General features: G+C 44.8%; 1 protein-coding gene across 1 annotated transcript; it reads right to left on the bottom strand.

Annotated features, from left to right (window-relative positions):
* Positions 1-7144: 7144 nt before the first annotated feature.
* On the bottom strand, positions 7145-16284 carry LOC125345663 (zinc finger CCCH-type antiviral protein 1-like). The gene is made up of 4 exons (XM_048337715.1): positions 15881-16284; positions 14433-14568; positions 9779-10040; positions 7145-7586 (listed from the first exon to the last, which is right to left on the bottom strand). Exons 1-4 carry the CDS (start codon positions 16282-16284, stop codon positions 7435-7437), a joined length of 954 nt encoding a protein of 317 aa, XP_048193672.1. The 3' UTR covers positions 7145-7434.
* Positions 16285-17375: the final 1091 nt, after the last annotated feature.

Raw genomic sequence — 17375 nt, 5'->3', positions numbered from 1 at the left:
ACATGATATTCAAACAATCATAAGGAACTATTTCCAGAACCTCTACTCACTAAAAAACAATAATTTTACAGAAATAGATCAATTCTTAGAGAAGTATAAAATGCCCAAACTGAACCAAGAAGAAATAAACCAACTAAATAAAGCAATAACGTACGGTGAGATACAGGGGGTAATCAAGAACCTCCCAACAAAGAAAAGCCCAGGCCCAGATGGATTCACCAACGAATTCTATAAAACCTTTTGTGAGGGCTGGGGATATGGCCTAGTGGCAAGAGTGCTTGCCTTGTATACATGAGGCCTTGGGTTCAATTCCCCAGCACCACATATACAGAAAATGGCCAGAAGTGGCGCTGTGGCTCAAGTGGCAGAGTGCTAGCCTTGAGCAAAAAGAAGCCAGGGACAGTGCTCAGGCCCTGAGTCCAAGCCCCAGGACTGGGGAAAAAACAACAACAACAACAAAAAAAAACCTTTAGTGAGGAGCTAATACCAATACTCCTCAAACTCTTCCACAAAATAGAAACAGAGGGAGAAATCCCAAACTCATTCTACGAAGCTAATATCATACTCATTCCCAAACCAGGCAAAGACCCAACAAAAAAAAAGAACTACAGAACAATATCATTAATGAACACAGACACAAAGCTCCTCAATAAAATATTAGCTAACAGGATCCAGAAACTGATCAAGAAAATTATACATCATGACCAAGTAGGCTTCATCCTACAGTGACAAGGATGGTTCAACATCCGTAAATCAATCAACGTAATTCACCACATAAACAGAACTAAAATCAAGAATCACATTGTTATCTCAGTTGATGCCCAAAAAGCCTTTGACAAAATACAACATCCATACTTATTAAAAGCTCTGGAGAGAACAGGAATAGATGGAACATTCCTCAAAACAATAAAAGCCATATACAACAGACCAACTGCTAACATATTAAATGGAGAGAAGCTTAAATCATTCCCCTTAAACTCAGGAACAAGACAAGGATGCCCACTCTCCCCACTTCTTTTCAACATAGTGCTGGAATCCCTAGCCATAGCAATAAGACAAGAGGAGGACATCAAAGGGATCCACATCGGTGAGGAAGAAATAAAGCTATCCCTATTTAGAGATGACATGATCCTATATCTGCAGGACCCAAAAAACTCAAGTCCCCAAACTCCTACACCTAATAAACCATTTTGGCAAAGTAGCAGGATACAAAATCAATCCACAAAAGTCAGCAGCTTCTCTGTACACCAGCAATGTACAAGCAGAAAAGGAAATTATGGAAACAATTCCATTTACAGTAGCCAAAAAAAGAATAAAGTACCTAGGTATCAACCTAACCAAGGATGTGACTGACCTATTTAATGAGAATTATAAAAATCTAATAAGGGAAATCAAAGAAGACACAAGGAAATGGAAAGACCTCCCATGCTCATGGGTAGGCAGAATCAATATAGTGAAAATGGCCATATTGCCCAAATTGTTATACAAATTCAATGCAATCCCCATCAAAATCCCAGTTACATTCTTCACTGAAATAGAGAAAGCAATCCATAAATTCATATGGAACAGCAAAAGACCTAGAATAGCCAAAGCAATTCTAGGCAAAAAAAGCACTACAGGTGGTATCACAATACCAGACTTAAAGCTCTACTACAGGGCCATCATAACAAAAACAGCCTGGTATTGGTATAAAAACAGACCTGAATACCAATGGATTAGAATTGAAGATCCAGAAATAAAACCGCACTCTTACAGTCAGCTGATATTTGACAAAGGAGCTAAAGACATACAATGGAATAAACATAGCCTCTTCAACTACTGGTGCTGGGAGAACTGGGCAGCCATATGCAGAAAACTCAAAGTAGACCCAAGCCTATCACCATGCACCAAGATCAACTCAAAATGGATCAAGGACCTCAATATCAGACCTGAATCCTTGAAACTACTGAAGGACAGAGTAGGAAAGATGCTAGAACTTATAGGCACAGGAAGGAACTTCCTGAATAGAGACCCAGGGGCACAACAAATAGGGGAGAGACTCGACAAATGGGACTACTACAAATTAAAAAGTTTCTGTACAGCTAAGGACATAGCCACCAAAATAGAAAGACAGCCAACGATATGGGAAAGGATCTTTACCAGCACAGCAACAGACAAGGCCTGATATCTATCATCTACAGAGAACTCAAAAACTAAGCCCCTCCAAGCCCAATAAACCAAAACCCAAAGAAGCTAAAGAGAGACTTCACAAGAGAAGAAATAAAAATGGCAAAGAATCATATGAGGAAATGTTCAACATCCCTGGTAGTAAAGGAAATGCAAATAAAAACAACCCTGAGATACCACCTCACCCCAGTTAGAATGGCCTATACTCTGAACTCAGGCAACAACAAATGCTGGAGGGGGTGCGAGACAAGCCAAACACAAAAAACAAAGGGGCATGATCTCCTTGATATACGACTGTTAAGAAGGGGTGATGGAGAGACAGTAGAGACCAGGTCTGTGAAACCAAATACTACTTGTCAAACGGTATTTCCCAGAGGATTGGGGCAGCGCCCCAACATTATGTAACTAAAACCAAACAACTACTCAACATATAAAGGTCAAAAATTGACCTCTCAGGGGAATACAATAGCTCAAAAGCTATGTATGTACATTCATATAAGACTATTGTCGACATAATGTCTAATATCGGCATTACATTTAAAGCCCTAGGCGAATTTTCTTGGGCGTAGGCCATGTGGCTACTGTATATGTTCTTGATACATTGTATATTGTATATATGTCTACTTGACCTAGAGAAGGGAAAGAAAAACAGGGTGTAAGATATCACAAGAAATGTACACACTGCCCTACTATGTAAATGTACCCTTTTTGCACAACACTTTGTCAAAAAATTTGTGTTTGGGCTGGGGATATAGCCTAGTGGCAAGAGTGCCTTCCTCGGATACACGAGGCCCTAGGTTCGATTCCCCAGCACCACATACACAGAAAATGGCCAGAAGCGGCGCTGTGGCTCAAGTGGCAGAGTGCTAGCCTTGAGCGGGAAGAAGCCAGGGACAGTGCTCAGGCCCTGAATCCAAGGCCCAGGACTGGCAAAAAAAAAAAAAAAAAAAAAAAAAAATTGTGTTTAATTAATAAATAAATTACAAAAAAAAGCCTTTGGAAAAATATTCCTCAGTAATGACAGGGAAGCTTTAAAACACAATAATCTATTATTCCTAAAATAAAAATGGTATTATGAATCAATGTACAAAACTTCAAATGCCATTTAGAACAACATTTATACTTTGGCCATCTATCAATGAAAATCAAAAGAAATTACTGCAGACACTATAAAATACAAATAAACTTTATTTATAAATACATAGGAAAAAACATCAAAAGTATATAATCAGATAGATTTTATTTCAGGAATCTGAGGATGTTTTACTATCATGAATACCTGTAATATAATCAATCATCTTGGTGATTTAAATGATAAAAATACTATTACATAAAGATGCCAATTAATTTGACCAAACTTTTAGCTTCCAATAAACAAGAATAGGTATTATTTCTCTTGTATTTAAAACCAACTGACTTCATGTTAAATGAAGAAATGAAAAATAATCTTTTCATCATATTGTTCATATTTAAAGCAAAGTAACAGAAATACATGAGAGAAAACCATTTTCCACCTATGATATCATATTTAGAAAAATGAACTGGTGGGGCTGGGAATATGGCCTAGTAGCAAGAGTGCTTGCCTCATATACATAAAGCTCTGGGTTCAATTCCTCAGCACCACATATATAGGAAAGGCCAGAAGTGGCACTGTGGCTCAAGTTGGCAGAGTGCTAGCCTTGAGCAAAAAGAAGCCAGGGACAATGCTCAGGCCCTGAGTTCAAGCCCCAGGACTGGCAAAAAAAGAAAAAGAACGTGGCTACATAAAACTATGAGAACAAAGACTAATTGCCAAAGGTATTTAAAAATTAACATTTTAAAGATAGACGTAAAACACCCAAAAAAAGCATGAACATAACACATTTATAAAACCTAGACAAAAATAAGAAAACAGTATTATGAAAATAAGTACAATAAAAAAGCCACATTAGGGGCTGGGAATATAGCTTAGCTGTAAAGTGCTTGCTTAACATGCACGAAGCCCTCAGTACCACAGAAACAGAAAGAGCCAGAAGTGGAGCTGTGGCTCAAGTGGTAGTGTTAAGGAAGCCAAAGGAAACCAGGGACAGTATTCAGGCTCTGAGTTCAAACCCCAAGACTGGCAAAAAAAAAAAAAAAAGAGACTTCAGCCTTAATAGAAAATAACTAGTATCTACAAAGCTTAAAGAGTTCATTTCAGATCTAAACAATTCCACTAAAGCACTTTAAAAATATTTATATAACACATCCGTAGAAAAATTGAGTATTAAAAATTAAGTAGGAATGGGAGACCAATATCTTACTGATTCAAACAGATTCAAATACAGAGTTTAATTCAGTATATATTTTTTATTTTTTTGGCCAGTCCTGGGGCTTGGACTCAGGGCCTGAGCACTGTCCCTGGCTTCTTTTTGCTCAAGGCTAGCACTCTGCCACTTGAGCCACAGCGCCACTTCTGGCTTTTTCTGTTTATGTGGTGCTGGGGAATTGAACCCAGGGCCTCATGTATACGAGGCAAGCACTCTTGCCACTAGGCCATATCCCCAGCTCCTATATTTTTTATTTTTTCAAAGTCTTAATCTCCGAGTATTAGAATTACCATGTATAATACATGTTCTCACTCAGAGGCAAAGTATTGGAATGTAACACAACACGGTAAGTCCTACGCTGGTGCCCGAGGAATTCTCTAAGAACCATCTCTAGGGGTCAGGAAAGGTTAATTATTATTTTCAAGACTGTAATTTTGCCAGGGTTCCGAGGCAGCCAGAGATATGTTGTAATGGCACTTATAAAAGAGGTAACATCACATGGAAACACAGAGTCACAAGACAAAACAGCACATTCCTCAAATTGCAGGGGGGTTAATACAAACAGAATTGGTCTACATTTTAACAACTCAATTAAAAGTCAATACTTAATCATCAGAACGTTTCTGACAAAAGTCTCGACTTCCAGCTTCTTCAGAACAACTGGACAGGGGCTGGGAATATGGCCTAGTGGCAAGAGTGCTCGCCTCGTGTACATGAAGCCCTGGGTTCGATTCCCTATCACCACATATGTAGAAAATGGCCATTGCTGGTCTACTTCACTGTTCCAACTCATCCTCCTCGGGCCTGTAGGATTTAAGCCATGCCTCTTGCCCTATCACATGCAGGCGTCGCCAGAAAGAAAAGCAATGTGATTAGGTTTACTTTCCAAAGAGCAACAGGACAGCTGGAGGCAAGGCAGGAGAAGAGAAAGGAAATAAGGAGATCAATGAAATCCACACAACCCAATTAATTACATTAAAAATTAAAGTGAGGGGCTGGGAATTAGCCTAGTGGTAAAGTGCTTGCCTCACATACATGAAGCCTTGGGTTCAATTCCTCAGCACCACATATATAGAAAAAGCCAGAAGTGGCACTGGGGCTCAAGTGGTAGAGTGCTAGCCTTGAGCAAAAAGAAGCCAGGGACAGTGCTCAGGACCTGAGTTCAAGCCCCAGGACTGGCAAAAAAAATTTTTTTTAACCATAATCAAAGTGGGGGCTATTTAGCATTTCCTGCAAAAGTAAAAAAAATTCTAAAAACAGCTAACTTGAAAACCACTGAATTATATCAGCACCTACACCCTGAGTTCAATTCCCAACACACACACAGACAAACACACCAAAAAAGTTTCTTTGCCTCAACCCCTGGACTGTAGGCGTCACCGGTCTATCACTGAGTAAACATCCACCTCTATCCTAGGCACAACTAGATAAGGCCATTTTACAGAATAAATACCAACAAAACGCTCCTTAAAGTGGAATATTAAAGAATTGAATACATTCCAACAAAGATTATAGTGAGCCAATAACTTCATATATAATATATAGGAGAACACAACTCTAAGATGTATAAGAACACATAATGTAAAAGTCTACTGAGCCTTTTAATGTTAAGGGTATACTTTCATATATGTTACATAAGGGTTGCAACAAAAATATATAGAATAAAATGATAGAGTAAATAATAATAATAATAATAATAATAATAATAATAATATGTAAAGATATATTCTCTTTAAAGAAGCTAGCACCAAGGCTGGGGCAGGGCTTGTGGTAAAGCACTGTGTCCAGCATGCATAGAGCCCTGGGTTTGATTCCCCAGTACTATTTCAAAAAAGAAAAGGCTGGGAATATGGCCAAGTGGCAAGAGTGCTTGCCTCATATACATGAAGCCCTGGGTTCAATTCCTCAGCACCACATATATAGAGAATGGCCAGAAGTGGCGCTGTGGTTCAAGAGGTAGAGTGCTAGTAGCCTTGAGCACAAAAGAAGCCAGGGACAGTGCTCAGGCCCTGAGTTCAAGACCCAGGACTGGCCAAAAAAAATTTAAAATAAAAGAAAAAAAAGAAAAAAGACAAAACCTGGAAAACGCAGAATGAGAAGAAAATGCCCCAAACATAATACAGAAAACATAATTTTAGAGAACTGTTGTTGACAACTAAAGTTAAAAAAAAATTACTGTATAGCTCATAACTCACTGTCGTAAGAAAAATTACAGCAATTTCTCACTTTGAAAAGGACATTTCTTCCAATAGAGTTCATGAGGAAAATTTCTCTAAATTAAATAAATCTAGTTTGATGAAAACTTACTACATTGTCCCCATTTCTCAAATATTATGTTTTTGGAGGCAGTTAATATTTTTCTTTTTTAAAAAAGCTTTCACTAGGCCAGGTGCGGGGGCTCATGCCTGTAATCCTAGCTACTCAGGAGGCTGAGTCACTGTAACCCCTCTGTACATCACCTTGACAATAAAATTAAATTAAAATAATATAAAACTGAAACTGCATGGTAGGATCTGCACTAGACTCACCCCCTTCTAGATGCAGAGTTTGTTTGTTCATTTGTTTTGTTTTGTCAGTCCTGGCGCTTGAACTCAGGGCCTGAGCACTGTCCCTGGCTTCTTTTTGCTCAAGGCTAGCACTCTGCCACTTGAGCCACAGCGCCTCTTCCAGTTTTATCTGTGTATGTGGTGCTGAGGAATTGAACCCAGAGCTTCATACATGCGAGGGAAGCATGCTACCGCTAAGCCACATCCCCAGCCCCTGGACTCAAGAGTTTACCCTCTCTTGCTTATTCTATGTTCAACCCCATCTCCAACTTTTGCCTCCCAAGCTGACATTTTCTCCTTTTCCATCTTTAGTTGCCACAAGCTGTGAGGTAGGTATTAGTATGAACACTGTTCATAAGTAAAGAACCAACTGTTACAAACAAAAGCTTATTAGCAAAGCCGTGCTTTCGAATCTTCCAAGATGGTCAAACTTCTCACTTCTCCGATGCCCTTTCAGGTTGACCTGGGCAGGGCTGGCCAGCTGACAGAGCAGGGACAGGGACAAGAGGCCTGGCTTCTGCTGCCCCAGCCTTGTGTGCTCCTTGTTCCTCAAGGTCCTGTGAGTGCTCCGTAGAAGCTGAGTTATCTAAAAGGAAAAATGAAGAGACGAGCTTGCCAATGACACCTTTACTGTCAAAATTCCACTTTATACTGCAGTACCTGCCCGGCGTCCCAGGCCTCTGACAAGATTCCTGATACAGGAGCTTGGAGAGTTAGTTTGATCTGCATTCAAATATATAACTAATATATTAAAAGTGTAACAAGAGCCAGCTAATGGTGGCTCATGCCTGTAATCCAGGAGATTTGAAGATCAAAGTTTGAAGCAAAACCCACGCGTTTCCAATTAACCAGCAAAAAGCCAGAAGTGGAAGTGTGGCTCAACAAACAAAAAAGCCAAGCAATATTGCAAGGCCTTGAATTCAAGTTCCATTGCCAACACACACACACACACACACACACACACACACACACACACACACGAATAAAAGAACTGATGTCAGTGGCTCATGCCTGTAATCCTAGCTACTCAGGAGGCTGAGATCTGAGGATGACTGTTCAAAGCCAGCCCTGGCAGGAAAATGTCTGTGAGACTCTTCCCTCTAATTAACTGCCAGAAAAGCAGAAGTGGTGCTGTGGCTCAAAGTGGTAGAGTGCTAGCCTTGAGTGAAAAAGCTCAGAGACAGCGGCCAGATCCTGAGTTCAAGACCCACAACCAAAAAACAAAAACAAAAACAAAACCTTTCATTAAATGTAATAAAGTGATCTTATACGTTCTTTAACTTCCTAGTTATGAGAGGAAAAGGCGATCTTTTCTGTCAAACCAAATATCTCCCATCTTGTGACCAGTCACTGTTCAGTACTGGTATTTCTTAGAATTCATTTGTTTCTTGTCTTCAAATGCTAACCATCAGCTGTGTTGTGTGGTTTGTGACCAGCCAGCCATGTTAAACAATAGAGCCCCTCCACTCCACCTTGAGTAGGAACTTTTGTTTTGCTTTTTGCCAGACCTGGGGCTTGAACTCAGGGCCTGAGCACTGTCCCTGGCTTCTTTCTTTTTTTTTTGGCCAGTCCTGGGCCTTGGACTCAGGGCCTGAGCACTGTCCCTGGCTTCTTTCTGCTCAAGGCTAGCACTCTGCCACTTGAGCCACAGCGCCACTTCCGGCTTTTTCTATATATATGGTGCTGGGGAATCAAACCCAGGGCTTCATGTATACGAGACATGAGCACTTTACCACTAGGTCATATTCCCAGCCCATGAGTGGGAACTTTTTCGAGAGGTTGGAGTACTTTCTCACTTTCTTCTATTATCCCATCACACCTGGTAACCAATTGAAAAAAGGAGCCCGAGTCCTAGACGAGGAGGAGGGACAGCTTGGATTGGGACAAAAGCCAAGCAGTCGGCCCTGCCCAGTGTGCCTGCCAAACTCTGGAGAGAGTGGCTCCGCACCCTTCCCCGCAGAAGCAAAGAGCCTTCATCCCTCCTTGATCTCTTGTGGATCTATTCATTTTCTGCCAGTGGAGGGCCGTGAGTTTCCAACGTAATTATTGGAGCATCTCCCTCCTCTGCTCCCAGGCCAGCTGTTCAGACGGCTCCAAACGTTTCTAGCTATATGCTTCATTTCAAATGAGAGGATCGGGGCTGGGAATTTGGTCTAGTGGTAGAGTGCTTGCCTCCTATACATGAAGCCCTGGGTTCCATTCCTCAGCACCACACATATAGAAAAAGCCAGAAGTGGCGCTGTGGCTCAAGTTGGCAGAGTGCTAGCCTTGAGCAAAAAGAAGCCAGGGACAGTGCCCAGGCCCTGAGTTCAAGTCCCAGGACTGGCAAAAAAACAAAAACAAAACAAATAACAACCAACCAAAGGTTTACTGTCCTATGTTTTCCAAGGATAAAGGTGCAATGAAAGTAGAAAGTATTTCATCCAAGAGTTACTTTCAAGTGTGTGTGTGTGTGCGTGTGTAGGTGTGTGTGTGTGCACTAGGGCTTGAACTCAGGGTCTCATACTCTTGCTTGGCTTTCCCACTCATGGCTGGAGCTCTCCTACTTGAGCCATACCCGGACTTCCAGCTTTTTGCTGATAAAGTGGCAATTGTCTCTCAGATTTGTCTGCCTGGCCTAGCCCCACGTGTCTCAGATCTCAGCCTCGAATAGTGAGGATTACAGGCATATGCCACCACCAGCGCCTGGCTCTCAAGTGAGTTTCCCTCCTTTCTGCGGTGAAGAATGAAGTACCGCGCTCCCGATGCTTGGTTCTCGGCCCCCTTGGAGATGCCTACCTTTCTTCTCAAGCGTCTGGTGCAACTTCGCATGCTTGTAGGCAGAGATGATCTGAAAATTCACCACACTTGAGATGCTTAGTTCTTGGTCCTCCAGCCACCTGAGGGAGGCAGCGTGGATGAGCTGATGGGACCATCTGCATGTCTGGACTAGGCACTCTCCATGCACAAAGTTCTTGCACACATGGAACTTGGTGCATTTCTCCTTGAGATTGCAGTACCCGAAGGGGGGGCAGCCACCTTTGTTGTACAACAAACAGACCTGGAGCGGAAGTGAGGGAACATATCAAACATGAGAGCTCACTGTGTCTTCTTTTGTTTTTACTTTTTTCATGTGGGTACCGGGACTTGAACTCGGTACCTCGTGCTCTCACTCACCTTCCTTGCTCATGGTTGGCTCATTGCCACTTTGAGCCACATCTCTACTTCAGTGTCCACTTTATTTATGTACTTATTTATTTTTGCTTGTGGTTCTGGGGCTTGACCTCGGGGCCCTGGATGCTGTCCCAGAGCTTGTTCTTGCTTTTTGTTTGTTTGTTTGCTTGTTTATGCCAGTCCTAAGGCTTGAACTCAGGGCCTGAGCACTGTCTCTGGCTTCTTTTTGCTCAAGGCTAGCACTCTACCTCTGAGTCACAGCGCCACTTCTAGCTTTTTCTATATATGGGGTGCTGAAGAATCGAACCCTCCATGTATAGGAGGCAAGCACTCTACCTCTAGGCCATATTCCCAGGCCTCCCACAGCTTTTTGACTCAAGGCTAGCATTTGAGCCACAGCTTCACTTCCGGATTTTTGGTGGTTAAGCAGAGATGAAAGTCTCACAAACTTTTTTGAGCACACTGGCTTTGAGCCACAGTCCTCAGATCTCAGCCTCCTGAAGAGCTACAATTACAGGCGTGAGCCCTCAGCATCTGGCTTTCAAGCCCTAAACCACAATTTCTCTAAGCTGGGAATTACATAGTATCTTCTTTCAACTCTTACATTTAACACTAATTGTAATATTAATTAAGATTACAAGCTCACACCTGTAATGCTAATTACTTAGGAGGCTGAGATCTGAGGATAGATAGAGTCTCAAAGCCACCCTGAACAGATAAATGCAAGAGACTCCTATCTCCAATTAACTAGGAAAAAGGCAGAAGTGGCAATATTCCTCAAGTGCTAATTTTGACTCAAGTGTTTTCACTAGCCTTGAGAAAAAAAGCAAAGAGAGAGCCCATGGCCATGAGTTCAAGCCCCAGTACCAGGGCTTGAAATAAACATAACAAACCTTTAGAATATTCAGAAAGAGGAACGTGTTAAATGACAAGACAGGAATGTAACTGCTTATTCTGAAATATGCACAATTGTAAAGAACATGTAACCTACTTAAAAACAAAACATCCGGGGCTGGGGATATGGCCTAGTGGCAAGAGAGCTTGCCTCCTATACATGAGGCCCTGGCTTCGATTCCCCAGCACCACATATACAGAAAACGGCCAGAAGTGGCGCTGTGGCTCAAGTGGCAGAGTGCTAGCCTTGAGCAAAAGGAAGCCAGGCACAGGGCTCAGGCCATGACTTCAAGCCCCAGGACTGGCAAAAAAAAAAAAAGTTATTTTTTTTGTTTTGTTTGTTTGGCCAGTCCTGGGGCTTGAACTCAGGGCCTGAGCCCTGTCCCTGGCTTTTCTTTGCTCAAGGCTAGCACTCTGCCACTTGAGCAACAGCGCCACTTCTGGCCGTTTTCTGTATAGGTGGTGCTGGGGAATCAAACCCAGGACTTCATGTATGTGAGGCAAGCACTCTTGCCACTAGGCCATATTCCCAGCCCCTGGCATGAATTTTTTAAAACAAACACATAATTTTAATGCAACTTAACCTTCCAAGTTTCTACAATGTAGTTTTACAAATTTAACTAGTTCTAAATCTAATCTGCAAAAGGAAACAAGAACTGATTAAACAAACAAAAAGAAGAATAACAGGCAAAACGACCTCTATTAGCTATCAAAATATAGTTAAACAGTGGGACATAGCGCCAACCTGAAGATCAAGAATAGACCCCAGTCCAAAAATCAGAACACTCTTAAAACTCAGAGGAGTCAGATGCCTGGCTCATGACTATAATCCTAGCTATTCAGGAGGCTGAGATCTGAGGATCGGGGTTTGAAGTCAGCATGGGCAGGAAAGTGTACGAGTCTCTCACCTCCAATTAAACACAGAAAAAGCCAGAAGTGATGCTGTGGCTCAAGTGGTAGAGTTCCTTGGGCAAAAAGGAGCTCAAGGACAGTGTAGGGCCCAGTGTTCAAGCCCCACGACTGGCTAAAAAAAAGGGGGAGGGGGTGCGAATGTGGCTTAGTTGTAGAGTGCTTGCTTAGCATGCATGACGCCCTGGTTTCGATTCCTTAGTACCACATACACAGAAAAAGCTGGAAGTGGCACTGTGGCTCAAGTGGTAGAGTGTTGGCCTTAAGCAAAAGAAACTCTGGGAAAGTGCCCAGGCCAGTTCAAGCCCCAGGGCTAGCCAAAAACAAACAAACAAACACACCTAGGGAGCATAGAGAGAAGTAGGTTGGATGGTACAAAGTTTCAGATAGAATGGATGGTTCTGGAAGCCTCAGGTACAGTGTGATAGAGTTGATAATACATATTGTATCCTAGGTTACTGCTTACAGTAGCTCATGCAGGTCCTTATCACCCCCCCCCCCAAAACAAAAAGAGCCAAAAAATAAAAAGATAAGCATTGACAGGTTGACAGGTGTGGTGGCCCAGGCCTGTAATTTCAGCCACTATAAAGGCTGAGTCAGGGCTGGGGATATGGCCTAGTGGCGAGAGAGCTTGCCTCGAATACATGAGGCCCTGGGTTCGATTCCCCAGCACCACATATACAGAAAACGGCCAGAAGTGGCGCTGTGGCTCAAGTGGCAGAGTACTAGCCTTGAGCAAAAAGGAAGCCCAGGGACAGTGCTCAGGCCCTGAGTCCAAGGCCCAGGACTGGCCAAAAAAAAAAAAAAAAAAAAAAAAAAAAAAAAAAAAAAAGGCTGAGTCAGAGAGATTCCAAGATTAAGGCGAGGCTGGATCAGGACCTTGTCTCAACTGATTGTTGATAGCTCACGCCAGGAAACGGCCAAGGAGAAACCTGTGGCTCCTAAGAGCCGCTTCTGGGTACGGATTCTGCTGCAATGGTGGCCACTGCCCCCTGCACCAAACTCCCAGCTCACGATGGATGACTCTCCTGCCTTTGGACTCCAACATCGTTGGAGTTAAAACAGGACCACCATCATGAATGGCAGTATTCACGATGTGTACAGCACCTGCAAATGCTTATAATAGAATCACGATGCTAAATTAGAAAATCCTGCTTTTGGCGGTGGGGTCTGGCTTGGTTGTTTTGTTTTTATTTCATTGGTGGGTCTCACTGCATAGCAGAGGCTCGCCATAAACTCACAATTCTCCTGCCTCACTCTACGAAGTGCTAGGATTACAAGCATGTACCACCAGGTTGGAAAATTCTACTTGTGATAGTCCCATAATAGTCACGTGGAGTCCTACTTCCTTTTTAAAAATTCTTTATACAGCTAAGCAGAGACAAACATGCTAGTTTGCTATAGTAGCAATTATACTGGGTATAACTTGAGACTCAAAAATTAAGCAGGCATAATGGAATGGTTTAGTTCTGTAATCCCAGCTGCTAGAGAGGCAGAGTTTTGGGAGGGTTGAGGTTTGAGACTAGCCTGGGCAAAAAGTTCGTGAGCCCCCAGCTCAATAAATATGGGTGGCATCAAGTGCCTATCATCCCTCCTACGTAGGAAGAGAAAGACCGCGTCCATGTGGGTATAAATGGGAGACCACAGTCAAAAATAAGTAGAGCAGCCGTCGCTGGTGGCTCATTCCTGTAATCCTAGCTACGAAGAAGGCGAGAATCTGAGGATTGAGGTTCAAAGCCAGCCTGGGCAGGAAAAGAAGTCTGTGAGACTCTTATCTCCAATTAACCACCAGAAAATCAGAAGTGGCGCTGGGGCTCAAGTGGTAGAGCACTAGCTGTGAGCTGAAGGGCTCAGGGACAGTGCACAGGACCCGAGTTCAAGCCCCACAAACAACTAAATAAATAAATAGGGTTTGGTGATTTAGCTCAGTGGAAGAACACTTGCCTGGCAAATACAAGGTCCTGAGTTCAATTCTGGGCTCTGGAAAAAAATTTAAAAATAAAATAAATTTAAAAATAACTAGGGCAAAAAGAGCTAGGGGCGTGGGTTACGTCACAGAACACCTTCCTAACAAGGTTGGGGTCCTATCCTGCTAGGCACACCCAAGTAACACACACACACACACACACACGAAATTGAGCCTAACTCATATAGCTCCCAAGCCACTAGAATTCAGATCTAAAGCCAAAAAGCCAATGAGTAAACTCCTGTAAGAATGTAGCAATGGGGGCTGGGGATATAGCCTAGTGGCAAGAGTGCCTGCCTCGGACACAGGAGGCCCTAGGTTCGATTCCCCAGCACCACATATACAGAAAACGGCCAGAAGCGGCGCTGTGGCTCAAGTGGCAGAGTGCTAGCCTTGAGCGGGAAGAAGCCAGGGACAGTGCTCAGGCCCTGAGTCCAAGGCCCAGGACTGGCCAAAAATAAATAAATAAATAAATAAATAGAATGTAGCAATGGGTTTGCAGTGACTCACCTCTGGTAAAAGGCACGGGTCGTTCTGCAGAAGCAGGATGCGAAGCTGGGCTTCATTGAGGCCAAAGAGCCCATGGTTTTTCAGGACTTGAATATTGACCGGGGTGTGGATGTCATGGGAAAGGGTACAGATGGACCTAGGAAAGTACAACAGCCTTGGGTCAGAAGCCCAGGTTAGGAAGAGGAGGTGGACGCAAGTCCCTTTCCAGGGAGCTTCCTTCCAGCTGACAGGCGAAGTCAATTTCTCAAGTACTGAGAAAATAAAAATTTAAATACTGAGGTGGTCGGATATGGTGGCCCTCGCCTGAAATCCTAGTTACTGGGGACGATGAGATCTGATGATTTTGGTCTGAAGACAGCAGGGCAGAAACATCCTTTATCTTCAATCAACCAGCAAAAGGCCAGGAGTTAGGGGTGTGATTCCAGTGGTAGAGCACAGCCTTGAGGGAAATAAAGCTAAGCAAAAGCACAAGGCCAGCCAGCCAGCCAGGGAGCAGCTTACCAAAATGTGTTTATGCAGAGATTTAGATAAAGCTGCGGATAATAGTGCAACAATAGTGCTATGCTAAGAGCCTAAAGGACACTCGAAGTCATTAAGGTCCCTGAGAATGGCTACAACCCATTTTAACCCTGGGAAGCATTTTTTTGTAAGACCTCACTACAAGAAATGATGCTAAGAATTTAAATGAAAATGTTAGTACGCTGCGCGTAACCTTTTTTTGGACGGTGGCAGAGTCTTGGGCCAAGGATGTCCCCGAAGAGGACTTCAAGTGCAAGAAGTGAACAAACAAATAAAAGAGAGGCCTATCAAAAAGAAAAGGGCTCCAGGAAATGGAAACAAAAGGTGTTTTTTTTCCCTTTGTTGCTGTTTCCACCTTATTTTTCTTGTTCATTTGTTTTTGTTGCCAGTCCTGGGGCTTGGACTCGGGGCCTGAGCACTGTCCCTGGCTTCTTTTTGCTCAAGGCTAGCACTCTGCCACTTGAGCCACAGCGCCACTTCTGGCTTTTTCTGTATATGTGGTGCTGAGGAATCGAACCCAGGGCCTCATGTATAGGAGGGGAGCACTTTCCCACTAGGCCATATTCCCAGCCCCTCCACCTTATTTTTCTTTTGTGTCTGGTCTGGGCCTTTACCCATCATTGGGAGGGCGGGGGTGGGGGGGCACCGTGTGTGGGAAAGGAACTATACAACTGAAGGGGTGACATTGCTCGGGGAGAAACTGTACTCATGGCCTGACTTGGGGGCTGTAACCCCCCTGTACATCACCTTAATAATCACCCTCATAAACTCTGGAAAGTAAGATGCAGTGCAAGGCCCTGCAAGCTGCAGTGCGAGTGTACACACACGCACACACACACACGCACACACACGCACACACGCACGCACCCAGCAGTGGGGCGGCCTCCGGGGGTCCGGGGTCCCCACCCCCCCCTTCCCGCGCCCCTCACCAGCAGTCGCGGTGCGGGCAGCGGCCCAGCATGTGGCGGCGGCAGAGGTGCAGCTGGTCGCAGGCCGGGCACTCGCCGCGCTGGTAGCGGGCGCAGAGGCGCGCGGCGGTGACGGCCACCACCCTGCAGGCCTCGGCCGCGGCCTCCGCGCCCGCCGCGCCGCCCGCCCCGCCGCCCGCCGCCGCCACCTCGGCCTCCGCGTCCCAGCCGCCGCCCTCCGAGGCCGCCGCCGCCGCCGCCACCGCCTGCAGCAGGAAGCGCTCGGGCCCGGCCCGCAGCAGCACCGCCCGCAGCTGGGCCTCCGACAGCTCCACGTGGCGGCGCAGGTCCCGCAGGAGCATGCGGCCGCCGTGCGCGCACAGCACCTTGCTGAGGAACGCGCACAGCGTGGGCTCCGCCGCCATGGCTCGGGCCGCGAGGATCCGCCCCGCCGCCGCCGCCGCCCCCAGCCGGCCCGCGAAGGGCCTCCGCGGCGGCCTGGCCAGGGAGCTGAGGAGGGGCCCGGGGCGCTCCGGGGGCGGCCGGAGGGTGGGGGGTCGGGTCTGACGTCACGGGTGGGCACTGATGACGCTGGAAATGTGATCTGGCCACACTGTGTGTGTGTGCGTGTGTGTGCGTGTGTGTGCGCGTGTCCTGGGGCCTAAGCATTGTCCCTGAACTGTAGCTATGAGCCTGTGGTTTAGAGATATCTGTGGTGTGGTGTGTGTTTGTGTGTGTGTGTGTGTCTGTCCATCTGTCTGCCCTGGGGCCTAGGCATTGTCCCTTTTAGCTATGACCCTGTGGTTCAGAGATGTCTGTGGGGTGGTGTGCGTGTATGAGAGAGAGAGAATGAGAGAGACAGAGAGAGAGAGAGAATGAGAGAGACAGACAGAGAGAGAGAGAATGTTTTGGGGTCTTGTGCATGCTGGTCAAGCACTGTTTACTAACCTATATCCCTAACCCATTAACAGCAATTTTTATTTATTTATTTATTTTTTTTTGCCAGTCCTGGGCCTTGGACTCAGGGCCTGAGCACTGTCCCTGGCTTCTTTTTGCTCAAGGCTAGCACTCTGCCACTTGAGTCACAGCGCCACTTCTGGCCATTTTCTATATATGTGGTTCTGGGGAATCGAACCCAGGGCCTCATGTATAGGAGGCAGGCACTCTTGCCACTAGGCCATATCCCCAGCCCATTAACAGCAATTTTAAGAATAGTAGTAATGAGAGGAATGACTTTGTAGAAAGCAAGACAAGACAGTAGTGAGGAAAAAACAGGCTTGAGGAGCTGCTGTAAGTCTAGATTTTATTGTGCTTGCCGTGGACAATCTAAAGTAAACGGCTCGTATGCAGTTGCCTTTCATAGAAGGCTAGTGGATACGAAGCTACTCAGGACACAGAGGCTGAAAGACCTCAAGTTTGAGACCAGCCTGGATGTTAGTATGACTCTGTCACCGGTGGTAAGTGGGAGTTGGCGAAGATTCCTTTAAACAAACAAACAACAACAACAACAAAAAAT

The sequence above is a fragment of the Perognathus longimembris genome, chromosome 2, assembly GCF_023159225.1.
Source record: "Perognathus longimembris pacificus isolate PPM17 chromosome 2, ASM2315922v1, whole genome shotgun sequence".
Lineage (NCBI taxonomy): Eukaryota > Metazoa > Chordata > Mammalia > Rodentia > Heteromyidae > Perognathus > Perognathus longimembris.
Note: the sequence above shows the minus strand (reverse complement) of the source record. Positions and strands in the feature narration are given on the sequence as shown.

Coding starts and splice junctions, on each gene's coding strand:
- LOC125345663 (XM_048337715.1), bottom strand. CDS start 16,284: ATGGCGGCGGAGCCCACGCTGTGCGCGTTCCTCAGCAAGGTGCTGTGC. Junction 14,569..15,880: donor TGCCCGCACCGCGACTGCTG/GTGAGGGGCGCG, acceptor GTACTTTCCTAG/GTCCATCTGTACCCTTTCCC. Junction 10,041..14,432: donor ACCCGTGCCTTTTACCAGAG/GTGAGTCACTGC, acceptor CTTCCGCTCCAG/GTCTGTTTGTTGTACAACAA.